Source organism: Delphinapterus leucas, chromosome 15, assembly GCF_059928025.1.
Source record: "Delphinapterus leucas isolate spDelLeu-1000000601 "Yukka" chromosome 15, BTC_Dleu_Yukka2, whole genome shotgun sequence".
Classification (NCBI taxonomy): Eukaryota; Metazoa; Chordata; class Mammalia; order Artiodactyla; family Monodontidae; genus Delphinapterus; species Delphinapterus leucas.
In genome coordinates this window covers 37080004-37107245 of record NC_143143.1, presented here as the reverse complement: position 1 = coordinate 37107245, position 27242 = coordinate 37080004, and the positions used below count along the sequence as shown (strand labels likewise).

General features: G+C 56.9%; 2 protein-coding genes across 9 annotated transcripts in view; one reads left to right on the top strand and one right to left on the bottom strand.

Annotated features, from left to right (window-relative positions):
* IFT140 (intraflagellar transport 140) overlaps positions 1–27242 on the bottom strand; it is a 70488-nt gene that overhangs the window by 14861 nt on the left and 28385 nt on the right. For all 8 annotated transcript variants that reach the window (XM_022594435.3, XM_089896409.1, XM_089896407.1 and 5 more), the window contains 5 exons: positions 26236–26353; positions 23748–23878; positions 23155–23323; positions 21697–21828; positions 17794–17993 (listed from right to left, as the gene is read on the bottom strand). In XM_022594435.3, coding sequence (XP_022450143.1) covers positions 17794–17993; positions 21697–21828; positions 23155–23323; positions 23748–23878; positions 26236–26353 — 750 coding nt within the window. The remainder of the gene's footprint in view (positions 1–17793; positions 17994–21696; positions 21829–23154; positions 23324–23747; positions 23879–26235; positions 26354–27242) is intronic.
* On the top strand, positions 1771–22648 carry TMEM204 (transmembrane protein 204). Its single transcript, XM_022594441.3, has 3 exons — positions 1771–2610; positions 7258–7413; positions 15021–22648. Exons 1-3 carry the CDS (start codon positions 2334–2336, stop codon positions 15263–15265), a joined length of 678 nt encoding a protein of 225 aa, XP_022450149.1. The 5' UTR covers positions 1771–2333; the 3' UTR covers positions 15266–22648.

Below are 27242 nucleotides of genomic sequence, written 5' to 3'. Positions count from 1 at the left end.
TAGTCCCCACCAGAGCCATGAACGCTTCCTGCTGTCTGGTAGCATCTGCACCCTGTCAAGTGAGGGGCAGATGGGCTCCGAGCGGCCCGACGCTTGGGAAAGACTTGTCCTCTGAGAAGCTCCCAGAGCGAGCCAGAGGACCCTCCTCTTGGGCTGCTCTGTGGAGACCCTGGTGGGACGGAGCAGTGGTTGACTACTCCCAGCTTCACATCCCACCAAGCGGCATACACGCTGTGTCCAAACCTCCCGTGTGTCTCTGCTCTAAGACAACACTGCTGCTTGTCCGCGTGAAGGAGCAGGGGAGGCCTTGACAGGGCCAAAGACCTGGACCGCGGAGAACAGGAAGGGCCCCTGGGGTGGCACACGATGGATGAGGGGGTCCTTGGAGGACTCGGTCATCCTGACTCAAGGTCTGCTCCCAGGCCGGCCACCCTCCCCCTCCCCAGCCCAGCTGTCCACTCCACCCAAGCCCAAGGCTTGGGGCTGGTCCAATAGGAGCCCCAGCAGGTGGCCCGGCCTGCTCCCCGCCCAGCCTGGGAGAGAGCTGGATGGCCCAACGGCTGTTCCCAGGACAAGCAAAGCAGGGGCTACAGTTCCTGAAACCCCCTGCTTGCTTTTCAACGGAAATTAGCCACTTAAAGACTGGCTCAGGATAAGCGATTCTAATGAGTAAGGAGGGAAATCAACGCTCTTTTAATGGAAACTTTGAGGAAAACTTCCTTTTCGAGGCGATCTACTGCACTGTGTGCACAGGAGCCCCAGCCCTAGTCCTCAGAGCGGGTGCCCTCCCACAGGGTCTTCTGAGCTGACAGACCCCCAGATGCCTCCCCACCCACAGAGCGGCTGGAGCGAGAGCAGGGGGAGCAGGGGGCAGCCCCGCTTCTGGCACAGCCGAGAGAAGAGGGAAAGTGGCAAGAACTCAGCTGACAGGTTTGCTACAAGCTCTGGTGGGAAAAATCCAAAGGACATAAAATTCCTCCGGGAGCTGATGGACAGATGTTTCTTGAGAACCTTGATTCTCCAAAGACCCCCTGCCTTTTAGGAATGTAAACTTGGAGCGGGAACTTCCAGGGCAGACCAGTTTGGTTTCAGCACAGGCCCGGGCTGAATGAGTCGCAGCCCAGAGAATTTGAGCAGAGCAGATGACTATCTCTCTGAGCGCCCCTCAGCCTGATGGCTTATGCGACACAGGGCAGGGCACCCAGTGCAGGACCTGGGCCCTTGCTGCCCACACACACCCCGTCAGCAGCAGACAGGGCCCAGGCCCTCAGGCCTCGCCGGGTGCACGGCTCGTCCAGAACCCAGCCTCTTGCACCTCAAGGACGATGGCCTGCTCTGGCAGGTCTCCAAGTATGGGTGAGGGTCTCAGCTGGGAGGTGGAGGAGTCCAGGGGCCTCCCCACCACACTGGCCCTTCTCTGCTGCGCACCTATGGGTGCATGGCACCCATATGCTGGGGGAGTGACCGATGGCTGGGGGATGCCCAGTCCCCAAGGTGGGCGACTGGTCACCAGCGCCCTGCCCGCCCCGAGCCACCGGGTCGAGACAGACAGCGGGGCCTGTGGGCCTGCCAGGCTGGCATCCCTGGCCTCCACTTTCAGGGAAGGTGGGGAGGGCGGGGGAGGGTCCCGGAGCAGGCCTCCAGAAGAAGGCCCCCCTGCCTTTCCTATCAGGAAACACATCCTGTTAGTGTCTGGCTGCTATTTGTTGCAGTTGGCTACGCCCTCCAGCTCACCAAAAACAGCCTCAAAAACAACCATTTCCTCTCTGCTGAGAGACAGGGGGAAAACGCAGGCGCGAGGCACACACACACTCACTCACACACGCACGCGCATCCCTGCAGCAACCCGTTTGCTTTCCAGGACCAGCTGTTGGGTGGCGGAGGCACCGGGAAGGGGCTCAGGCAGCGGAGGCCCCAGTGGCTCACTTGCGCTGCTCCCAGCGGCCCTGCTCAGAGCCCTGCTCCGCACTGGTCCTGAGAGTGAGGCCCAGGCATCCCGCGTTGCTGCCTGCCTTGCAAGTGATTTCTGTTCTCTTCGCCTCCTCCTCCTCCCAGGAAGACGGCGCGCTCACGACTCTGGACTCTCGCTGGTGCCCCTGCTTCCTCCCCAGGATGGGCAGCTCGGAAGGCTTCAGCTCAGGCCTGGCCCTGCTCCAGGTGCAGGAAGGAGGGTAAGGAGGGCCGCGAGGCGGGCGCCCCCGCACCTGTCGCATGGGCCTTCCTGACACCTCCAAGCATGAGCGGTGATGTCCTCTAGCCACCCCTGGTGACAGCAGCTGACCGACTGGGACTGGGACTTTCTCCACGACAAGGGGACGGCACCGCAGTCCGCAATGACTGTCCAGAAAGTGGTGGCCACGGCCGTGCTGGTGGCCCTCGTCTCTCTCATTCTCAACAACGCAGCGGCCTTCACCCCCAACTGGGTGTACCAGACGCTGGAGGACGGGCGCAGGCGGAGCGTGGGGCTGTGGCGGTCCTGCTGGCTGGACAGGGCCAGGGGAGGGCCAAGCCCGGGGGCCAGGCCCGGGCAGGCGGACGCGCGGGACTGCGAGGCCCTGGGCTGGGGCTCTGAGGCGGCGGGCTTCCAGGAGTCGCGAGGCACCGTCAAACGTAAGTCTGCTTATTTTCCTTCCTCCTTTAAAGCGGCTGTGGATGCGGGCACATCTGCTGACGGGTGATGGGTGCTCTGCTCACAGGGGCAACCTTGGCTCTTGGGGACCCAAGCGAGCCCCAAGCTCCAAGCTCACCCTGCTCCGGCCCCTTTGGTACAGAATTCTTCCTGTGCAGGAGGGGGCTTTCTCTCTGCCGTCATGCATAGCTACAGTACGGATACATTAACCAAAGCAAGGAAAATATGTTTTTCCTGGTGGAAAATAAAGATTGTTAATGAGTAAAATAAACAAGAAGCTTAAAAACATGCGGCTGGGTTTGGACTTCATTCCACAGTTGTCAGGGTCGTTAATGCAGTGGGCAGCATAGAGGGAGACGCTCCAGGAACTGCCTGTAGGTGGGATGCCCAGGAGAGACTGGGAGACTGATGGCCTTCAGAGGGCAGAGAAGAGCCGACTCCTGCGAGCAGGGGCCTGGCTCCCTTCTGCCCAGTGGTCCTGTCTGGTTTGTCACATCCGGCACAGGGTCCATTACAGCTCTGAAAGGTGGGAACTTGACTTTGAAAGGGGGGTAGGGTTTGAGTGTACGGGAAAGAAGGTTCATAAATATGAAAACGCTTGTCACCTAATGTGTAGACACATGGCAACAGCAGCCGATGGGCAAAGGTCTCCCCAGTGACGACCCTTTAAAACTGCAGACAAGAGTCTAACATGTAGACTGCATCACCTGTTCTGAATACAACACTTGTCCTTGGGAAAACATGGCTCCGGCCAGGCCTCTGCTGGCTGCTCCAGAGGGCACACCTCACTCAACTCAGGCGTGATGGCCCTCAGAATCCTGACCCACGAGGGAATGGGAGTGGGGGAATGTTGCCTCCACTTCACAGGCAAAGAGACTGAGGCTGCAGGAGGCGTGTGGCTCCGTTCAGGTCCCCGAGGGGACGTGAACCCGTCTTTGCACGTGGACCCCTCGCAGCACAGCCTGGGGGTGTCTTCCATCAGGAGTGGCTGGCTTGCCAGCCCGCGCCCCCCCCTTTGCAAGCAGAGAGCCACAACCTCCCTTAAAAAGGGCAGGGCTTCCCTGGTGGCGCAGTGGTTGAGAGTCTGCCTGCCGATGCAGGGGACACGGGTTTATGCCCCGGTCCGGGAAGATCCCACATGCCGCGGAGCGGCTGGGCCCGTGAGCCATGGCCACTGAGCCTGCGCGTCCGGAGCCTGTCCTCTGCAATGGGAGAGACCACAACAGTGAGAGGCCCACGTACCGCAAAAAAACAAAACAAAACAAACAAAAAAGGGCGAGGAGCCTGAATGAATCAATGAGCTTCTGTGAGCTCTCAGATCAGGGGCCTGTGGGAGGCTAGGTAGGTCAGCTGAACTTGGGTCGCTGTGACCTGCCGGTCAGACTGGTCCTTCTGGGCTCTAGGTCTGTCCTGAGGAGCAGTGAAAGCCAGTGACTGGGGCTCTAGCGTGGGCTCCGCGCAGGCCACGCCTCTCCCACCCCACAAGTGCACTGAACCCCCCCCCCCGCCACAGACCAACCCCCCCCCCCGGGGGGGGAGGCCCCACGTCAGCCCAGCCCCTGCCCTGGGCTCAAGGCCTCCAATGCCGCACAGGTGCCCCCTCCGGGCATCTGTCCCCCCCGCCCCCTTGTTGAGTCGGGTCGGGTCAGGTCAGGCCAGGAAGACACAGGCCGGGACGCTCTCTGCCTCCAGACCGCACAGCCACCCTGCTGCATGTCCCGAGCACCCCGCTCACCTGCCCTCGTTTGCTGTCCCTCCCTGACCACCTGATAAGTCCCCTGAACAACTTTTAAAACATCCTCCTGCCATAACACGGCATTTGTGGCAGCTGACCTTTAATGATGCCCTGAGCATCAGAGGTTTTCCCAGAACAAGGGAAATGTCTTTGGAGCTTCTCGTGAACGAGGCTGAGACCAGGGAGAGGGGCTGGCAGATGTCTCACCAGCTCCCGGGGATGGAGCACTGTTGCCCCGGGGGTTCCGGAGCTGGGGGCTTCTGGCCTGGTTTCTGGGCTGCCCCCTTCAATCAAACCAGCTCCCAGTCTCATCAGCTCTCATGCAAAACCCCAGCCCAGGCTTTGCACCCGATGGTCCAGCCTCCAGCCAGGCTAGGGACAGGGAGGAGTGGGTGGCCTCGACCATGGAATCACCTCCGTCTGTCCATCCCGAGCCCTGTGTGGGGGTACCGAGGGGGCGAGACTCGTGTTGCTTCACCCTAGAGATTCCAGACATGATGCAGGTGGCCAGGGCAGCTCTCAGGGACAGCAGCCATGCTCCTGCCGGCTCTGTGCCCAAGTACTGGCAGAGCCCGCAGAGCTGAGCCAGAGCCACTTGGCGCATTGGGCCAACACCACCGTCCCCCAACGTAACAAGCTCTAGTGAGGGTGTCCCGAGCATGCTGGGTCAGGGGACGACCCTGGGTCAGGCCCTCCAGCTGCCCCCATGTCACGCCAGGTCCCGTCCTCGAGGACAAGGCCCTTCCCCACACTGGCTCACTGGGCATGTGCGGCGGCTGTGATTTTTGTTACTCATCAGGTGTGGGCCTGGAGGTACCTCACAGCCCTGGACGGGGGTCAGTCTTGCTTTCTGGCCCCCGCTCTCTCTGCCACTTTTCATCTCTCTAAGTTTTGTGCATTCTGTCGGGCACCTGTGTCCTTGCCCTGAAGCCAGGGGGGACGTGAATAAACACGTAATTAAATCTCCTGGGGTGACCGCTGCTGTCTCCTGGGAGGCAGCCTCACAGGGCACTGGGGTGGGAAGGGGCACAGCGACTGTCCAGCCAGCAGACACTCACGGCCACGTTCTCATGGCTCCTCAAAGCCCAGTGCTGCTGCCCAGGCCACGCACACAGCAAGTGTGAGGACCCGTCAAACGTCCAGGCTTGGTGGGTGCTAGTGAGGACTGGTCCCCTCTGGGTGGCTGGGAAAGGGGGCATGGCCAAGGGGAGAGTCCGCCACCTCAGCCTTTACAGCCTCGGGCAACTGGGTACTAGGCAGCGGCCCAGGTCGAATGCTTGGAGGGTGGATTGCTGCCAGGGTGTGTGGCATGGGGCTGAGCGCTCAGAGCCGCTGGGGCCACCGGGAGGGCAGGGCCTCGTGGTGCCAGCACCAACACACTGCAGCGCAGACACTCCCGGCATGGCCAGCCCGTTGGTGCACGTCTTTCCTTGCCTGCGAGGCTGGGCCCTGGAACCGGAAGGACATTCCTGGGCCCAGAATGGATCCAGGTTCTGCCCTGTGTTGTGAACACCCATCACGTTTTAACAGCCCTCATCTCTGAGGCCACCTCCACTTCCAAACTCTATGACCTCTTAGAGTAGCAGGACCTTCTGTATGGGCGTTTGAAGGATAAAAATTGTTGCAAAGAAAACAGCGTGAAAAAGGCAGGAAGAGTGTGATGAACAGCAGCCTCCATGGGAAGCCAGCTGGTGTTCCAGAGTCTGTGGCCCGAGCAACCGGAGCCCCCGTGCTGACAGAGGAGCCGCGTGTCCTCCTGCTCCCACGGGGACGCGAGACCTCATGAGCAGCCAGGAAGGTTTCTGCAAATCTCGAGCGCTAGCAGCCCTGCCGCCCCAGCCTTGGGGGAGAGGAGGGGTCTGAGCCTGTGTGCGGGGAGCCCACTTTGTTCTCCGGCCCAGCCTCTGTCCTTTCTTCGAGTTGCTCCGGAGCTGCTGCCACACCACTGCCAGAAGCCCTGTGCTCACCAGGCTGCACCGCCCACCCCCGGCTCCTCGTCTCCCTGAGTTTTAAAGGGTCAGGGTTCCCAGCGACTGCAGCTATGCTTTGTGGTAACTTTGAAGACTACAGAACCCAGAACATGAGCGCTCGGTCACCTGGCAGTGAGGCCCACGGAGCGTGTGCGGCCGCGCAAGGAGCAGGCGAGAGTGTCACAGGCAGCGTCAAGCCCTGGCAGAGGCACCGTCCGTCCATCTGTCTGCCTGGGAATGCTCCTTGGCCCTCGGTGCCAGGCTCTCCTTCCAGAAGCCCTCTGCCCCTCCACCCTCAGGGCTGCTCTGACTTCGCAGCAGCCCGAGGCCCCTGCACCACAGTCCAGAGCCAGGCCTGGGATCTGGGAAGGGTGAAACCCCTCAAGCCCCGGACAGCAGGAGGGAGGCCAGCGGGAAGCAGGTCGAGACCCCTGGGCAGGAGGAGCTGACCCTCCGTGGCAGGAAGCGGCACAACGCCCCCACGAGACTCTGGACTCCACAAGCGCTAAATGTGAATGCCACCTGCCCGCAGAGAATGAATCAGACAGCGCTGCACCTGAAGCCTGGGGGGCGGGGGCACTTTTACAGCATGGAAGGACCACAGGGAAGGGGCCTGACTTCACGGTGGACGGCTTTGCCCTCCAGCACATGGGTGGGAAAGTTGACTCCCCTGATGGCCTCTTGATGACACCTCCATGGCCCCCACCCTTGCAGTCCAAGCATCGGGCTGCCCCATCCTCCTTCTGCCCTGTGTGCACAGCCTCCAAATGCCTTGCTCAGGGACCAGGGGCAGGTGGGGGCTGGGAAGGGAGTGGTGAGACTCGCTGAGACGGAGGGAGGAGTCCCGGGAGGGGCAGGCAGCCCAGTCTCGAGCGGGCTCGCCCGTGCTGACCACCTGCTTCTCTCCCTCCGGCCCCTCACAGTGCAGTTCGACATGATGCGAGCCTGCAACCTGGTGGCCACGGCGGCACTTGCCGCAGGCCAGCTCACCTTCGTCTTGGGGCTGACGGGCCTGCCCCTGATGTCACCCGATTCCCAGTGCTGGGAGGAGGCCATGGCCGCTGCGTTCCAGCTGGCAAGTAAGTATCCTCACCCGGTCCCGGCCAGGCTGAGCAGCCGCATCCCCAGCTCTTGTCAGGGCTGGCAGGTTGGCTGTGGCTTCTAAAGTCATGGTGACCCCTGTGGGTCACGCTCCCACCCCACCCGTCACTGTGGGCAGCAGCAAAACAGAAATACACACAGGGGCGGAGCGCTGAGGTGCAACCAGATGGGTTTCTGTCTGTTTGCTCAAGGCCTCCCGGCCCTTCCCATCTAAGACAAGGTGCCGAGGCTCACGGTGACCTGCTTTGCTTTCCAAAGTCTTCGGCATCTGGTGTTTTCTTTGCCCCTCTGTAGCCTGTGTGGCAGGCAGCCTGGGTTCACGCTCCTCCCATGAGGGTGCAGCAGCCTGCTGCAGGCACTTGGGCACATGGGCAGAGGGGGGCGCCCTTCTGACCCCTTGCCTGCCTCCATGGCCTTCCTGGCTAACGGTTAGCAGACGGGGAGTTCTGGGCACACATGGTTCCCAGCCGGCGACCTGCATGCTTGGTTATAAATGCAGCTTCCTGGGGCCTGGCTGGGGTGAGCAGGGCCCTCCTGTAAGAAGCACAGACAAAGCGTGGAGGACCCCGCCAAGCACACAGGGACGCACATGCAACACTAGGGCCAGAAAAGCGTGATGGGGGCAGTGTGGGGGAGAGCAGCGAGGCTTTGGCCATCAGCAAACAATCCAGAAGCCACCTCGGCCTCTGGGGGCGACCGCAGGGTGAAATGGGGCAGGGCCTGGGCACTGTAGTCTTCACAGGGCGAGTGCAGCAGTGCCGTGGATGATGAATGGAACTGTTCCAGGAGGCTCTGCACAATGACCATGGAAGCCCCAAAGCGTCCACCCGGCACCCCAGAGAGCGGAGGGGCGTCTGTGCTGGTTTCCCGTCTCCCTCTGCCTGCCTCACTGGCCCAGGTTTAACGATCACGGGAACCTGGGAGCTCAGGTTTCCTGCTGCCTATGGGGAAGGTCAGATGGGTGGCTGATGGGACAGAGGAAGGGCCAGGACGTCACCAGCCCACCGCCTGCCTCTCCGGCTCGGTGGAGAAGGCAGTGTCCCAACCATGAGGGTGCAGTTTCAACACACGCGGCGGGAGGAACGGCAGGAAATACGAGTGAATCACTTGGGGAATAATGGATCCCGGCCCTCATCGTCCTGGAGAAACACAATTTCCAGAATGCAGCTGACAGGCTGGCAGCACTCGTGCTGGAAAGTGCCGGGTGGGACTCGGAAACAGGCCCTGTTCACAGAAGGCCAGTCACTTCCCTGTGGCCGGGCAGGACGGAGGGCGTCGCCAAGGCCTAGGAAAGAGCGCAGGCTTTGATGTCAGGAGAACAGAACTGTGTCCGGCCCTACGGCTTACCAGCCATGTGAACGGGGCAAAGCCACACCTCAGTTCACCCAACTGCAAAATGGGGTAATGCCCACCCTGCCTGGGGCAATTCTGAGAGTTAACCAGGTACATGAAGCGGGACCTCGGACCTCCACCTCCTCCCTCCTCTAGGACTGTGAGGAAAAACACGGACATTCCAATGCCACACATGTAGGAAAATCACCCACCTGCCCTCTGCTGACCTTAGGGCTGTAAATCAAGCAGTTTCCTCGCCTCACTGAAACCACCCACCTCTCTCACGTGGGATCATCTGAAATTCCATCCCTTCAAGAAGGAAGTGGAAGATTTTGCAACGTGATTGGAAAAGCTGGATTAGAAAGATATTTTAGTGGCATTAAAGGAATAAAAGTAACAGCTCTTGATTCTGAAAGTAACTCCTCCTAGCAGGATGATCAAATCTGTCATTGCATTTCTTAAGAAACTTCTTTGAGACACTTATTTAGAATTATTAGAAAAAATATTGTGGGTTTGGTGTCAAAACTGACGTCTTACTTTCTGTAAACTCTTGTTTTAGAACAAAATATTGTTTCCAAATAACACACCAAAAAAATGGAAACAGGGGAACCCCCATTAACTAAAATCAAACTGTCTTGCATCAGTCGGTGGGGGTTGGGGGGCACTGCCAAAGGTCTGGGGGTCAGGGGCTGTCCTGGCCAAGTGGGGGCTGGGGGCACATGCTGCTTTCCTGAGTATTTCCAGGCCAGCACAGCCTCTGGAAAGGTTGGACCAGGCTCTGTCCAAAAACCGTCAGATAGGCAGAGGCCCACGGAAAAAGCCAGAAGCCCCGAGCAGCACCTGTGGCACTTCAGATGGTCCCTCTGCCTCCGCAGGCCCCCTCTCCCCGTGGTGTCCGACGGTTACCCCCAGTGGGTCTGCTGTGCCCAAAAAGGAAATGCATTTGGCCCTGTTTAGACTTGTTTCATTGACAAACAGTACAGAACACAGCTCTGTGCCTTTCTTCTATCACACTGCTAATTTTAGAGTTAGGTTTTTTCCTGTGCTCTGGTCTGTTTTAAACAGTCAGGGAGAGACTGAAGGGCGCCAGGATATCCTGTCCCAGGAGGGGGAAATGCCTGCTGGTACCTGTTATGCAAGGGAACCTTGAGTCCCCAGTGCTGGGGCCAGAGGGTGGGCGGGGGGAGAGAGGTGCTCGTGAAGGGGGGAAGCACACGGATTCCCCGGGAGGCCGGGACCAGCCGGAGAGCAACACCCCAGCGGGAGGAGACAGGAGGCCGGCCGCTTGCCCATTCATCCCACAGCCGTTTCTGGCCGTTTCCACCACGCTTGCGTGATGCCCAGCCCGGGTCTGTGAAAGGGCGGCCCCCGCTTCTCAGGGCTGTGGCTCCAAAGGGCGCTGTCCCAGACGCCAGGGAGAACCCAGGAAACGCTGCTCTTGCAGGGCAACAGCGTGACTACCAGCCATTTCACCAGGTTTGCTCTGCTGAACTCAGGCCACCGCATGCAATAGTTTGCAATTTCTTTGCAGAATTTTCCGAGTGTGATTTTAATTTACCTTAAAGTTGAAAAAAGTCCTTTCAGTCCCTTATTCCACCCCCACCCATAAGCTGAAAACCCTGTGAAAGCACTGTGTTCGCTGGGGTCACAGCAGCTGTCCACCAGCCCCAGCCTGGCCCACCCCTCCTCAGACCCAGCAGGACGATTTCAAGAGCGGCATTTCGTGGACCTTGTGGGCTTCACGTCTGCAGGCTTCCTCTCTCCACTTCTGGAAATCCTAAGACTTTTTCTTATGATGAAAAACTTACACCCTAAGGGCCGCTTACTCCGCGCCGTGAGAAGGCTGACTTTATCGTCCCAAAGGTCAGTCGGGGTGATGCACGGTGTCTGTCTTGGCAACTCATGAGCTGGTGGAGATCATGCTGTTCTCGCAAACCTGCTCATAGGAACATACCACTTTCTGTGCTTTACTACAAAGCAGCACTTGGCTTGGGCCAGACACTTCGCTTTCCTGTCTTCTGAGCCCACTTCCCAAGCCCAGTCCTGCCCCCGCACCCTGGGGAGTGTCACCTTCTCCTTCCCTAGACTCTCTCCCTAAGGGGGAGGCACTTGTCCCCACCTTCTGCTGCTCACAGCTGAGCCTCAAGTGCTCTGTACATGTTCCAGGGCCTTGGCCAGCGCTGCCCTGTGGATGCTGAGGCAGGTGTGCTGCTTGAGGGCTCAGGGCTCAGCCACATGTTCTTCCCACCTGTGGGCCCTGCGTGTGCTTGATGGCCACTCCAGAGGAAGGCCTGTGACCGCCAGTGGAGCCCTGGGAAGCCGGCAGGAAGGAATAGAGGAGAGGGCGCTGTGAACCACAGCGCCACAGCCGCCGGCTCACAGAAAGGGACTATTTGCTTTGGAAACAACAAGTTCATGAGGACGGAATTGACTCCACGTGCAGAAGTCCGTGCATTTGCTAAAAACTCTCCCCTTAGATTCGTTTCTGTACAAACAGCGATGTCACTGAAAAATTCAGGAGAAAGGGGACCTGAACGTCAGGAGAATGGAGAAACTGCACTTCAGGCTGGCGGTGGCGAGAGAACCTTATCAAAGTAAAAGGCCAGTTTGATTTCAGGAGGATGTGCCCACACGGCCAGCGCAGGCAGCCGCTGCCTCTCCGCGTCTCTGTGGCTTTCTGCCATTGCCGCGTGGCACATGCTTGGTCCCCGCATCCCATGCATCTGCTCAGGCCACACCGCCCCCACTGGCCCAGGGCAGAGTCCACCTGTCCCTGAGCCAGCCCCACTGTGACATCCACCCACGGCCCAGCCCCTGGGCCCACTGTTCCAGTCAGTTCTTTGTATTTTCCTACTGCAGGAATAAATGTATTTTTTTTTATGTTAGGGAAGCATATCCCTTCTCTGACTGTACGTGTTCCAAGTTGAACTAAGATAAAGCAAAAGGGCTTCCCTGGTGGCGCAGTGGTTAAGAGTCCGCCTGCCGATGCAGGGGACACGGGTTCGTGTCCCAGTCCGGGAAGATCCCACATGCCGCGGAGCAGCTGGGCCCGTGAGCCATAGCTGCTGAGCCTGCGCGTCTGGAGCCTGTGCTCCGCAATGGGAGAGGTCACAACAGTGAGAGGCCCGCGTACCGCAAAAAAAAAAAAAAAAAAGTCCCTCCAAGAGGCTCCGCGCTCCCCCAGCCTGTCACCCCCACCACTCTTCCCGCTGGTTTTGCAGACGTGGGTGGCTGTGCCCGGCTGTGCCCGGCTGTGCCCGGCTGTCTGTTCACATGTGAATTCATACTTCTTTCATCTTGTGACGTAAGAAAGAGTCTTCTCCATTGTAGGCCATACAGCTGAACATACGGAGGAAGTTAATAAGCTGAGTAAAACGGCAACAAAGCAACAGCCTGCCCCGTTTCCAAAAAAACGGACGATGTGATCTTAAGAACCATAGTAGCCCTGATGCTGGCAAGTGGGTGGGTGTTCCCCACCTGAAGGGAGCAGCGCCTCCCCCACCCCCACCCCCACAGCCCTCATCCTAAACGGGGGCGCCTGGATCAACGGGTGGGTGACTGCCCAACTGAGCGCTCAGGGGCCAGGACAGGAGGACGGGAGGCGCCCTCCCACCAGGCAGATGGAGCTCAGGATGGTGGTGCCAGGAAAGGCAGGGGGACCAGCACGCAGTGTGAGAAGACTCAAGGCCAGGCGTGTCTTGAGGGCCGGGAGACGCTAAAGCGTGTCCTCTACGGCCTCCACAGGGCGACCAGCGCAGCCGTGGGAACGTGGCAACGAGAGGCACGTGGCCAGAGTCGTGACACGCTTTAGGAAGTGCTTGTTAATAGAAGACTGTAAGGTTAGTTGCACTTCTAGAATATTCTAACTGCCTTACTATGAACCTTATGTACAAAGGACTCAGGAGACACACAAGTGACACCGAGAAGCCCATGTGCGCTGCCTCCGGCCCCGGTCAGTGGTGGCCGCCCGTTGGCTGGGCCTGTCTGAACCGAGCACAGAGCAGCTGTGTCTCCCCCGTGGCCCGTGGCCCAGCACCTCGTCTCCAAGGATGCGCATTTCAGATGCTCTGATGTGGGGTCCCGGTCACGTTTCCTGTGACCTGTGACAAGCAGGGTCTCATTCGGGCGTAGTCCTGGGAGTGGGTCGCGGGTCCCAAGGCCATGTGTGTGCCCTGCTGGCATGCCCCATGCTTTCCTCAGTCAGGCCCTGTCCAGGTCGGGGTCTCACAATTCCCAAGTCTCCACTGGACGGCCTTGCAGTAAATTCAAGGTCTTCTGTTCTCAGTGACGCAAACCAACCCCATGTCAGATAGCTGATGGCCCTGGAGGCTGTGCGGAAGCCCAGTTCCTTCGCCCGTTCCCTTCTGATGGACGACGCTGCAGATCTGTGCTGAGGCCAGGAGGCTGGTCCATGTGGCCTGTTGCTCCTCCGACCCCACTCCCCCGAGATCATCAAACCCCTTGGCTAGGTGGCCCAGGGAGCCCCACCCTCTGCTGTGGTGACCAGGGTGAGTCAATTTCTTGGAACCCAACATGCCTGAGGAGGACAAAGGCCCTCGGGGGCCCAGCGTGGTCCAGACAGGACTCCCAGCCCCTCCTGGACTTGTCTCGTCTCCTGCCCTGGGCTCTGGCCAGGCCGAACTGCCCGCTGCAGCCCCTCCACCTGCCCTGCACTGTGACATCTGCACATCTGTTCATGCTGGTCCCCCACTCCCTGTGGCCTCCTGGCTTTCCTCAGGAAACCAGATCATGTATGACCTGGCGTGGCCCCGGAGCAAAGGGCAGCAGTGATGCCCGCTGACGATTCTAATAGCTGTGTCATGACTTAGTGCTGGGGCACAGGCTGGAGTTTTCTAGAAACACAAGCATTCTGGAAGCATTTCTGCGCCTTCCAGAAAGTATGAATTAAACATTTAACTGCCCCGGTCGTGTCCTAAACAATGGTGATGGTGACTAATCCCTGTGCTAATTCTCTATGGTACTTTGTGGAGCTTTTTATACATGGAAAGCTTCTCGATACTTCCTTTCTGTTAAAAATAACTAATTCTGTTTGTCATGCACACTGGCAAAAAGAAACTTCTGGCCTTCCTCTCTCCCAGCTAGGAGTACATCCTCTGCCCACGATTTTGTGCCACCCGAGTTTTGCGTTAGTGAGGGAAGGAGTTAGGACCTGTGTTTTGTGTAATGCAAATGAAAGTACTTTATGTGTTCCCTTGTTTTCACTATGTCTTTGGGCATTTTTTGCCAGCCAGGGAGCTTGTTGTGCCTTCTTTCAACAAGACTCAGAAGGACGGGGTGGGATGGGGCGATGGGAGTGAGGCCTCTGCCCCGTCCCAGCCATCAGGGGTTCCAGCCCAGATTCAGACCTGAACTCTTTCAAACATCAGTGCCCTGTTAGCCTAGCTGACAGATCTTGGGTGCGAAATCCTGGTTTTCCTATTGTAAGAACTAATAAAATCAAGTCTTTGGAGCTCCTTAAAGATACAACTATGGAAGTGACGATGTGACGGTATTAACAGCTGACCGAGAGGGGACATAGCCGACTTAACTGAGTCCACACAGGACGCTGTGCACAGTCCTGGACCCCCCGTGTCACCTGGAGAGAGGAGGGGACGGAGGGAGACCCGCAGGGGACCGGGTGGGTGAGGGGGACATTCTAGAACCAGCCGAGTCTATTCAGCCACAGTTCAGCTCCCCCCCACTCCCCCCACCCCGAATGTGCAGGCCCTCCGCCGTCTCAGGTTTTGAAAGAAAATATTTCCTCTGGAAGCAAACACTAAGAATAAGAAAACTCTTAAAAACAGGAATTCAAACTAAGTTAAATACAAATCTGAGTTGTTTCCAGGTAAGACTTAGAAAATATCTGCGTTTGCTTTCACTTTGAATGAATTAGGCGTTTATAAGCCAGAGCGGACCTTCCACGGAGTTACCCCTGGACTGTCCGGGGTGAGGAAGTGGGTGTCAGTGTCACCTCCATGGGGAGGGCGGCCAAGGAAGTGGCCTGACACCTGCCAGGTCACAGGAAGCACGTGAGCCCCTATGACCATCCAGGGTCAGGATTGAGCAGACAGCCCCCGCAACAGCCACCAGACCCAAAAGTCCCATAAAATTCAGCTCGACCCCAAGGCACCGAGTGGAGCTGGGCTCTCAGCCCCAGAAGGACACGGTTGGGTGGGAGGAGAAGCGGGAGTGGCCCCACGGCTGGACCCGCGGCCTCCCCCGCTCCCTGTCTCACCCTGTCCTTCATCCGCAGGTTTTGTTCTGGTCATCGGGCTGGTGACGTTCTACAGAATCGGCCCGTACACCAACCTGTCCTGGTCTTGCTACCTGAACATCGGGGCCTGCCTGCTGGCCACCCTGGCTGCGGCCATGCTCATCTGGAACGTCCTGCACAGGAGGGAGGACTGCATGGCCCCCCGCGTCATCGTCATCAGCCGCTCCCTGACCGCACGCTTCCGCCGCGGGCTGGACAACGACTACGTGGAGTCCCCATGCTGAGGGCGGCGGGAGGCCGCTCGGGGCTCCATCCACCGCAGGGACCATCTGAGAAGCAGGGCGCTGCCTGCGCGGCTTCCCATGAGAGCACATGTATGACACGCATTCACTACGTTATACACGAACACAGGGCGTGACCACATACCGGCTGCGTCCCACCCCCACCCCCCCAACCCCGCCACGGCCCACTTCACGCTCGCGCACGTCTTGTCCTGGAGACCAGCTCCGGAGAGGCACATCCGGGATGGCAGCCACCTCGCTCTCTGCCCTGGCCCAGGAGTAATTTATTCTGTATCTGCCAAGAGGGGCGTCCTGGGTCATATTTACTTTGATAAAGCAGAACACAGGGAATAGTTCTGAACTGTCCGTGATCTTCCTCCAGGGACTCAGAATTTACAGTCAGATGGTTACGGCTTTACAACAGGACTGTGTTAGTGATGTCCATTTACTCCTGATTATCTTCCTAAGTTAAAATAAAACACAAACCTCTTACCACGGTTTAAAACTTGTGTTTTATCCATTACACTGCCACGTGGTGAAGGAATATAGCTTATTCTTCTGTAGCTTTGTGGGTCAGCAGTCAGAGAAGAGCTGACACATTTTACAGGCCAGGGGGCAGAGCGCTGGGGACCACTCATGGCTCGCTCATGTTTCCGTTCAGAAATCCCCGTTTCTACAGACCCTAAGCACTGGCTGGACAACGGCAGGTCCACAGTTGGCACAGTATGAAGGAAAAAGTCTATTGGCTTAAAAAATTTCAGAGATTGATTCACTTTTTTCCCTAGAGAAGTCTTCAGTGCATCCAGCCAAACTTGGTGGGCTACAGAAGACCTTCCCAGCACCAGCCTGGTGCCAGCAGCCCTGGACCTGACTCTGTAGCAGGGACTAAGCCCCAGGCTGAACACAAGCACCTAAGAGCTGCCTCAGGGGCTCAAAACCAGTCCACGTCCCCTGGGACCGGGCTGGGTTGCCTGGCCACACCCGCGAGGACAGTCCCCTGAGAGCGCAGCTGCTTGTTCCCGTGCCACGAAGCGCATCTTCCAGCCCAGGAAACGAGGGACAGTGGTGGGCACTGTGCAAAGTCCGTGGTCGTGGTGTGGGGGTGGTCACTGTCTGGCTGCTGCCCCCACACTAGGCCAACCCTTTAAGAAACATTTAGCTTTGCTACCCAGACGATGTGCGGTGACCAGTCTGGAATTCGAAGGCCACGCTGCCCCAGGAATTTGTCTTTAGTCAGAGCAAGAGGTAGATCCGGTTGTTGCTTTAAAAAAACATAAAGCAACAGAGAATGACTTAAAGCACGTCTGAGCTGACCACGGATAGAAGCGCAGCTCAGGGCAGAGGTACAGTCGGCACATTAGGGGACCCAAAGGGCTGCCCTTCCTCCCCTGGGCACCTCAAGCTGTACAGTCTTAGCAGTGTTACATACACGACTACATATACTGCATGGGCCATGTGCTTACCTATGGTCTGTGATCGAGTTCCTATGAAACGGAAAGTGCCTCCAGCCACTCTTCACTTCCCTGATCAAAAGCCTCTTGCCCACCTGCAGCAGGGAAAAGCCCCTCTGCTGTGGACCAAGACCAGGTCTCAGGCTGCTTCTGGGTTACAGACCCATCACTGCAGACGAAGGTTGCTGGGGTGCCCTATCTCCCGTCCTCTTCCCACTTGAATTTCACCCTTCAATAGTTTTTCTACTCTTTGGCAATTAAAATCTGTCAAATGCTCCTGAGAAGCTCTGAATTTTCACAGGCACAGAGAGGAAGCTGCTTATAGGTAGCCCTTGATTGACAACTTAAGAGCAATTTTAATTGCATTTTGCCTGCCGTTTTGAGAGTTTACTATCAAAACCTTTACTGTTTAGGGCTTCCCTCGTGGCACAGTGGTTAAGAATCTGCCTGTCAATGCAGGGGACACGGGTTCAAGCCCTGGTCCGGGAAGATCCCACATTCTGTGGAGCAACTAAGCCCCGCGTGCCACAACTACTGAGCCTGCACTCTAGAGCCTGCGAGCCACAACTCCTGAGCCTGTGTGCCACAACTACTGAAGCTTGGGTGCCTAGAGCCCGTGCTCCGCAACAAGAGAAGCCACTGCAATGAGAAGCCTACGCACCGCAAGGAAGAGTAGCCCCTGTTCACCGCAACTAGAGAAAGCCCGTGCACAGCAACGAAGACCCAACGCAGCCAAAAACAAAAAACAAAAAAAACTTTTCTGTTTAGTGCAATTATTCCTGGACAGACAGATGTTATAAATATTTAGCAACTGCAGAACTTTCAACTAGGAAGTGTCCACTGTAAAGTAAATCAAAACAACTAAATCACAGCCCACGAGACACCGAGCATTGCGAGGCCAGCCAGGTGCCCATATACAACCAGGTTTCCACCAGCACCAGCATCCCCTTGAGTGAAAACCCATGAGACACCAGGAACGCCAAGAAGAGTCAGCGACGATGAGACTCGTGGGGAGGGAAGAGACCCGAAGGAGGGCCACAGGGAGTTGGGTGCGGCACACCTCGCGAGCAGAACCCTCACCTCTTGATGAGCTTGATGGACCGGAAGGCTTCGTCCATGTCCCCGACAGCCAGGAAGAAGGTGAAGTTGAGCATGGCGTCCCGCGTGGGCTTGTCACAGTCTTCTAGCCCCACGAAGTCCCGCAGGGGCCTCCTGCCCACTGTCTGGGGGATGCGCTGGGACCCGGAGTCCACCTGGTCCTCGAGGTCCACTTCTCCTGGCTGAACGACAAAGGGCACTGTTTATTTGTGGATCCCTGTAAAGCCAGGGCCCACCCCGGGCCTCTCCCTGGGGGTACTCGTCAGCTGCGGGGACCCTCTGCACACAGACCCCATATTCAGCAATGCTCTCGGCAAACACAATGCACGTCTGCAGGCCCCTTGAAGTTAGCAGAACTTGGGGCTCTGGCTTCAGACAGCGGGTGACGCAGGCTGTCAACGCACAGGGACCTGCCAGCCGCTAAGGCACTAACATCAGCTGCTCAACAGCCGTGAACAGGCGTGAAAATCCCTACCTCCCAGGGCCGTTTGTAAAATTCCTAGAAAGAGCTTTTACTATCAAGTCAGACCTGTGTACATGTGCAGAGGGCATTAAAATCGACGCCAGCATCACTGCAGGTAGAAGTTTCCAAAATGTAACCTGGATTAGTGGTGGTGAGCCCTCTGCTGGTGCTTCTCAGAACCTTCACCTAGTGCAGCCCCCCACCCACCCCGCCACACCCCCAATGCAGGCAGAGGAAGGAAATCCTGTGGTCCCAGCACAAGCACAGTTTAGTGCACTGTCTGGACCATGCCTTCTGCACCAGCTCCAGCCACAAATCCTTCTCAAGTCCACTTCCCTCCTCCCAGCTAGACGGGGTTCCATGCCCTCCACTCACCCCTGGGCTGGATCCGCACACACACCCCTCGGTCTCCCACCTGGCTTGCTCTCTCCCTGCAGCGTCCATTCGTCTGATTACACAGGCTCCCCCGTGTAGAGAGTTCATGATCCATCTCCTTGGACCCCACTCCCCTACCCTGGCAGTTTCGTATCTGCTGTGACTCTGACTCCTTCACCACCTGCCTCTGACTCAGTTCCCAGTAGCTCCTTTGTCACGGATCCTTCTGAAGTTCAACTGTAGCCCCCAACTTTGGGGGTACTTGATCTGGGCCTTGAAACCCTGGTAGGATTTATCAGACCCAGGTGTGGACGGGGAGACCCTCCAGGCACAGGGCAGAGCATAAGCAGAGGCCAAGAGCAGCCCTGGTCAGGGTTTGTGGCCGAGTGGGGGGGGTCACATCCGGCGGGAAGCTGAGTCCTCAAGTTTGGGCTGATTTTGCACTGAGTGGGAAACCTTCAGAAAATGTGGACACAAAAACCATGGGGGGTGGTACTTGCTGTCTGCTGTGGTGTCACAAATCACGAGACAGCAGCCTGACCTCCGTCAGCCTTGCTGTGGGTCTGATGCCCCGTCCTCATTAGAGCCCTGCTCCCCGCGAGCACACGCAGGAATTCTCACAGAAACAAGTGCACCCACGGTCACGGCTCACGGTGCCCCCTGTCTGCATTCACCTTGGGTTCTGCTCTCGAGGGGATGAGCCACCTGCCTTGGACACATGTGGGAGCTGGGGGTCCAGGGCTGTTCGACTGACACCACACCCTTGAGTGTGCGGACAGGAACCTCGGGACGCCAGGCGCTTCAGGGAAATAGGCTGCATGGGCCCCTCCTCTCCCGCACTGAGAGATCAAATGAATAAGACTTCCTGTATTGCAAACACAGGTAAGTGAAATACTTCCTCACCGCAAGCATTAGGAGACAAGACTGTTCGTGCTGCCCCAATGAGGAGCTGACGCCCTGCCAGGCCCCTGACAAAGCTGGAGCATGTGAGGTGGGAGGTGTCAGCACACAGACAGCTGTCGCTTAAAACAAAGAAAACCACATCTTGGGGCAACTGCAAAGCTCAGGTAACAGGGAGGAGCATCACGCAGGCCTCTGCTGGGCCAACAGCACCAAGTGGATGCTCGGGGGGAAGAGAGCTGAGGGGCTGGCGGAGGGGAGGATGGTGCTCAGACTGAAGGAAACAAGCCCAGGCGTGAAGACGTGGGAGACGCCCAAGAGAAGGAGCTCAAAGGCTGTCTCTACGTTTTGAGTCTCAAATCAAAGAGAAATTAAAACGTATAAAAGCACTAAATAAGAATGAAATTCAGAAAAATGCTGGTCTGGAGGCGCTGGTCTATTCAAAAGAGGGAACTCAGAAAACCTGCATGGACGGAGCGCAGGGGCTCCTGGAATCGAAACCACACAGCCTCACAAAGTTCACTGCATCGGATCACAAGTCAAAGTGCAGAAAAGACTATTCGCTGCCGACCTCGATGGCTGGGGATACTGTTCCCAGGGGCAACCCTGGCCTGTGCAACTCAGGCACGTTGCACGAGGGCTTCAGCACAGCCTGAGACCCACAGACCCACATGGCTCGCCCATGACAGTCACAGAACAAAGAGCAGAGAGCCCACCCTGGGCCTTCCTGCCAAACCTCTTCAGGTCAGTAATAACCCTGGGAGGGGCCCGGGGAGACCTGCGTCCTGGCTTCTGAGCAGACAGCCGTTCACACAGGCAAGGGGCCTCAGCTCCGGAGCTGGCAGAGATAGCCAAGCTCAGATGGCAGGGCCACCATCTCTGGGGGTCCTCTGGGGTCTGCCCTTACCTCTGGCTAAAAAAGGAACACTTGCTAACGGCAAAAAATACAGAGTTCGTGTTTAGGGTTGATTTTAAATCACCCTATGCTAAGAGCCAAAAAATATCCAAGTAAAAGTCTACATACTTCAGTCCTTCTTCTGACACAACAGTAAAGAAAGACGCGGCAGGGGAGCCCAAAGAGCTGATGACGGGGAGGAGTCTGCAGATTTTACGAGAATAGGAGCAGCAGCGGCCAGCACATACATTCGCAGTCCTGCAGAACGGAAGGCACGAACGACAGGCTGCAGCCTTCAGGTCCCAGCGCAGCCACGCCTCCTCTGTGCAGGCGGTGTTGGCGCCCGGCTGAGAACAGGTGGCTCAGCCAGTGTTTCAACTGGTCTGGACATTCCGCCACCCCTACCCCCCAGATGCACCCACTCCCGTGATCAGCATGGCCTCTCAGGGCAGAGGATGGCTGATTTCAGGTCTAGGAGGGACCGTGGGGACGTGGAGACCAGGTTCCAGGGAAGGCAAATAACTCATCCAAAATACCCTTGTTGGCGGTGGGGGAGGGGGTGGGTGGTGTGTGCTGAAAACAACCCTGTTTGATCAAAAATTTAAAAACACACCCGTGGGACTTCCCTGGTGGTCCAGTGGTTGGGACTTCGCCTTCCAATGCGGGGGTGAGGGTTAGATCCCTGGTGGGAGAGCTAAGATCCCACATGCCTCAGGGCCAAAACACCAAAACATAAAACAGAAGCAACAGTGTAACAAATTCAGTGAAGACTTTAAAAACGGTCCACATCAAAAAAATAAATAAAAATAAAAAAAAATAAAAACAACCAGTGTATGTAACGCACACACACGTGGGCAAAGGACAAGACCTCTCCTGAAAGGCTGCCCGCCAGCCTTTCCTAGCAACCATCTCTGGGGGCTGTGACCACGGGGATTTGCAGCATCCTTGGTCTTTATTTCTTTATTTGAAGCTTCTGCATTTCCTACAGTGAATATAGGAATACGTACTTTTAAAAAACCAGCTAGAATTTTTAAAAAGAAGACAGGAAAGTGGAAGGGTACGGTGCCTTTGGGGGACGCCGGAAGGGACAACCCTCAGCAGCACTGCTGCCTGCCTGCCTTTCCCCACACAGAAACCTCGGATCTGCGGGAATCTCAGGCGACAAATCAGGGCACACGGTTTGCTTGTTTAACGGAAGAGCCCCGGTGGGGAGGAGGGCCTGAGACACGGCCGCACACATGGAGGCTCCCACCTTTCTCATGAAGTAATAATGGGGCACTTGGATTCCCAGGAGCGTCTGGAAGACGGGAGGCCGGAGGAAGCTGTCCTGCAACATGAAGCCATGCTCTTCAGAGACGAAGAAAGACAGGACCAGCACGTCTGCCTGCAGAGGGAGACGTTCTGTCTTAGTTTGGCAGTAACTTTCCTGAATCTCGCCCAATCCCATTTTCACTGCTGGCATATTTACATAAAACACAAAGAAAGTAGAGGGGCCAACACATGGGCACACAGATAACCCCCTTCCTCCTCGGGGCACACAGCAACGACACCAGGCTCCGCTATTCTCTGACGCCCCTCCTGGAGGACACACCTCGTCCGGCCTGGGAGCCACTAGACCCATCTCGCTGACCTTGTGGTGAAAACTAACCCTTCCACCCGCGCTGGTGAGTGAAGCTCAGGAGCTCCCGTGTTTCAAGAGTAGCCCCTTCAGTTTCTTGACTTTGACATGGAGACTCTGCTCTGCTCTCGGGCAGGGACAGTGGAGAGGCCGATGCTCGGCGGGACCCTGTCCTGCAGGACTCGGCCGCAGACACTTCTGCCCAGGAGACGCGGAGGCCGAGGGGCTGGTGGCTGCCCTGCTGTGTGAGTGCCTGCGTCTCCTCACCAACTTCACCCAAGACCAGGAGCCCTTCGCCGGCCATGCCCCGACCCTCCAAGTGGGAGCGAGTGCCCCCAACTTGCTCGTCACTAGACCCTCTCTCTCATCTTTGAGTCTCCACTCCAGTGACACAGATGCCAACAGGGCCCCTCTCGCCACTCCTGTTTCAGACCCAGAGACCGATTTGCTTCTGAAAACATCAGGGTGTGGAAACCCGCTGCTGGTAGCCTCAGGGGATCCAGCCTCTCACATCCTGGAAGGAAGTCCCTTTGGCAGGGACACAAGTCACCTGAAGCTCTAGGGCCGGCTGGCCTTTGCTGACCTACTGAGGACCCTACGAAAGATCCCTCTGGGTCACAGAGAGGCACATGCAGCCCCCGGGCTTTCTCAGGGATCGCTGGGTGTCCTGCAGGACCCAAGACTTGGAAAGTGTTGGAGTCCTGGGCCCGAGAGTCACCAGTTTTGGGGAGGGAGGCCCTGCAAAGCCGGGGATTGGGGTGGAGACAGGGGCGAGGGGGCCCATTGTTCGGGGGATGACTGAGGAGTCGGCCTCAGTAACTGGACCCCACAGGATGAGCTGACATCAAGGGGTAAGTTCATGTTAACTGTTTTGATAAAGAGCTCTGAGCTGCCGAGAGAAAATGGCACGTGACAGAGGGTGGGGCCAGCCCTCAGTGTCAACCCAGAGGGGATAGGTGTCCCCCGGCATCCTGGGGGTGAGCGCTTGCTCTCCTGAATCCATTCCCCAGAACTTCCCTGTGGACCATGTTGGGAAGACAGAGCCTGCCACGTCCCCACCAATCTAAACACAAAGGCGACAGCATGTGGTACCGTGGGGCCTGTGCTGGCCTCGCCCAGGGCCTTCCTGTCCATTGGCTGCAGCGGGGCGCCCGGCACTTCCTGCACGGCTTCACACACAAACAGCCTGGGCTCACTCTGATCCCAGAAGTGGCTCACAGGCACGAGATTCGTCAGCCTCTCATCTGCGAGGGCCTGGCTTCTGAAAGAGAGAGATGGACCCTCACACACGTGGTACATCAATGCCCTGAAGAATGCATACCCACCAATGCCCCACTGTGTTTTCAGAAACACTCTCCATGCCAACAGAGATGCTGATGGGCCCTCTGTGCCCCAAGACTCAGGCTGCCCTTGTGGACACTCGAGTTGCAGCCCTTTCAGAAGCTCGAGTTCTGACCCCATGACTCCAGAACCTTAGAACCTGGAAAACAGATTAGAGACTCAAGTCCACCCCGACTGACCAGGGGAGTTTGTTTCTATTTCACCTCTGGTTTCCACCACTCGTGATCTCTGAGCTCTTCCAAGGGTGAAGTAAACTTAGCAACAACCTGCCTCGAAGCCAACAAGTAACTGAACATCGTTTTCAACATTTTTTTCAACAAAATCCTCCCAAACCACAATCTTACTTCTTAGTCTCCTGTCCATTAAAGGACAATGTCTCTCTCTGATCTATCTGTCCCCTCTTGAAGTCGAGGATGGTCACTGTGTCCATTTCCACGTCGTAGAAGCAGATTCTGGAATCGGGGCTGTTGTCAGCCTGGGGAAGAGAGAGCTGGAGCTCAGGGTACCCGCCCACTGAGAGCCACACGCCTGGAAGAGATGCCCGAGTCATCCACCCAGCCGCTCCCATGAGCGGGCCTCCAGCATTCGTAATTCGAACGTCAGCTTACGTTCATCCTGCTGAAATGGCTATGGATTTACTACTTTCTAATTTCAGAAAACTGAAGACAAATTCTCAGACTGTGCAGGTCGACTATGGCTGTCTAGCTGTTCTTAATACAGACGTGAGTGTGATGTCATCTTACCTGAGGTGGATTAACCATGGGCACAAGGAGGGACCGAGATTGTGATAAACGAATTCTCACGCAAGTGAGTAAAAATGAAGTGAACACCATAGAGAAGCTCCAGAAAAGCTGAGAAAAGGGAACCAGCTTGGTTGTTGGGGCAAAATGCCAAGAACTCATGTAGACTGTTAAACCTTTATCCCCACAGATACCGGGACGGTAAAGGGACGTGCTTACTTAAGAAAAGAAAGGCAAGAAAATGAAAAATTACTGATATCTTAGACAAAAGAAAATACTGTAAGCTTAAAAGCAATGGAAGAAATCACAAATTAAAAATCATCAATAGGTTTGACTAAATAAAAACACAAGCTCCTAGTCATCACAATTCCCTAAGCAAAATGACAAACAACGAAGTGTCTGGGACATGGTAAGGTGGTCCAGGACTCAGTCTCCACCCCAGACACCACACCCACCCTGCCCCGTCTGCAAGGAGAGGGGCTCCATCCCATCCTCCTCCTCCTGCTTCTCCCAGCCTCTCCTCCCCTGGGGAGTGCCAGTGGGGCAGGGGAGCTATCTTTCACTGCAAGCCCCCTCAACCTAGCTCAACTTTTCTTTCTTTGATTTTTTCTTTCACCAGGGCGAGCATTCCTGACCCTGGTCTGAGCGTTGAGCTCCCTCAAGCTCGCTCTGCTCTTTAGAATCAGGCCTCCGGAGACAATGGTCACTTAGCAGTCCGCACTTCTCACCAGCGTCCACACCCAGCACCAAGGAAAATGCCCTTCCCGGGACTGCCCAGCACCACGTCCCGATACCCTGCCTACCTCCTGTGTGGGTGTCTCCTGCCTGTGTGTGGATACCCGGGCAGTGTCCTGGCCACTGAAGGAATGAGTGACCCAGGACTGCCTGGTGTGCGGTGCCTGCCTGTCTCTCCCCATCAGCTCAGCTGCTTCCCCTCCCTCAGCCTCCCCAGGTCCACCCTGGCCTCCGGCTGGTAGGACCCCCACCTCCAGCCAGACCTCCTGGCTGAGACTCAGGCTTGTGTCTAACTGTCCACAGGCCACCCTTCAAATGCCTTAACTCAACAACCAGACAGGACCCCCCCTCCGTCCCCCAAAGGCTCCTCACCCAGCTCCTCTCAGACCCTGTCCTTCCCTGCCCTACAGCCAAGTATGGCTGTGATGGGCCCCAAGGGATCTTCCACCTTGTGATAGCCCACTGACCACTCAGCCTGGGCCGCCCACTGACCACTCAGCCTGGGCCTCCCCCTCTGCCAGTGACCGGAGACCTTGGTGAAGCCATGCTTCTGCCACGGGGTCGCACTCTGACGCCTTGGCGGGGCTGTGCCCCCATCACTTGCCCACCTGGCGAGCCCACACCTGGGCTCAACCTCCACCTCCCCTGGAAGCCTCCGGAACTCTTGAGAGCTGTTCCACCTACCACTGACCTCCAGCCCTTCACCTCTCCTCTCAGCTCTCACCATGGTTGTAAAAATTTACTCGAGTCTGCTTCTCCGAGGGGAGGGGCCGATTCCCCGATTTAACCGATCAGTTTGTGTTTACAGTGGCCAGCAAAGTGTGTGGTACATGGAGGGCAACCAGCAATCCACTCTTGAATGAACGAGTGAGAGAATGAGTGAATAAATAAGTGAGTGAATGAATGAGTGAATGAGTGAGCAAATGAACGTGTGAGTGAATGCATGAGGAGAGCATGAACAGACACTGCCGGGTGGGAAGGCAGTAGCTCCTCCAGAACAGGCGACCCAGCCACCTGCCTCCTTCACACCCACGTCGTGTGTCTCTCTAAGCAAGAGGCTCCAAGGTCCTTCCACAGTCATCACCCCTGGTGCCCAGAGAATTTAGTCGGGTGATGGAAAGGGCAGAAAAGGGAAGAGGTGAGGGTCTCTGCAAAGCAGAAACCACTGCTCCTGATGAAACAGGGAGTGAAGGAAGGTGGGGAGGTGAAGGGTGGCCCCAGGCAAGAGGAGAGGCCAGACAGAAAGCTCCCCCACCACTCCGCCCGGCCGGGAGGAGGGGACGTCAAGAGCGCGGGTGTGGGGCACAGAAGGGCCAGCTGGAGGGGTGGGAGGAGCTGTGCGCACGAGCGGACTCACCTTGCTGAGGAGGATGCTGATCTTGCTGCCGTTGGCATTGCACCTGAGGGAGGCCATGCCCCCAACGCCGGGGACCAGCCCTGCCAGGCTCTTGCAGCTGCAGTGCACCTTCGCCTCTCTGCGGGGAGGGACGCGGTCTCAGTGGCACCGCCGTGGGATGGCAGGCGCCCCTTCTCCTTGCGGCCTGGAACCTGGGCCCAGAGAACTGAGCTCCGCTTGGGCCCAAATGCTCTCACTTCGGTAATGTGAGACCCAGGAAATGGGCTGAGCTCAGAACATAGGGTGATTTTTTATTTTTACATTTTTTTTGTCAAGGTATAATTGACACACACGTTATCTTAGTTTCAGCTGTACAACATAACAATCTGCTACTTGGTGGGTGAGGTTTTAAAATTCTGTTTCTGTGAACAAACACGAACACGTATTTTGTCCCTGTCTCACACAGGAGCAGCTTATTAAGGCTGCTTCATCGTCCCCATAGCACAGCTGGCCGGGGTCTCTGCTGCCCATACTTCATTACAGCTGTGTGCTTTTCCGCTGTGTGGACAAACTAAAATTTATTTAATTAATTCCCTGTTTAGTTGTTTCAGTTTGTTGCCATTAGAAACAACGCTGGCTTGTAGAGGTATCTCATTATGATTTTTTTTGCTTTATTCACATTTCCTTACTTTTCTCCTAGTGTCCTCTGTCTGTCCTAGGCCCCTGTCCAGGCCCCACTTGACATTTAATTGTCTCGTCTCCCTGGGCCCCTCTGGGCTGGGACAGAGTCTCCAGGCTCATTTGGTGTATTTCCTGCTCCAGTCCCAGTATCAGTCCCAGCATCATTTCTCCGAGGAGATCAGTTCCCTTTACTGTAGGACTTAGAGACCCAGATCCGGGCACGGGATGTGCTCGTTGCTCTTGGGGTGACATTGCCCTCAGGCCCCCACGGCTGACAGAGCAAGGCTGTGTGTATACTGACTGGTGTGTATCCTCGTAGCCATGGTAACTTTATACGCATCCACCTG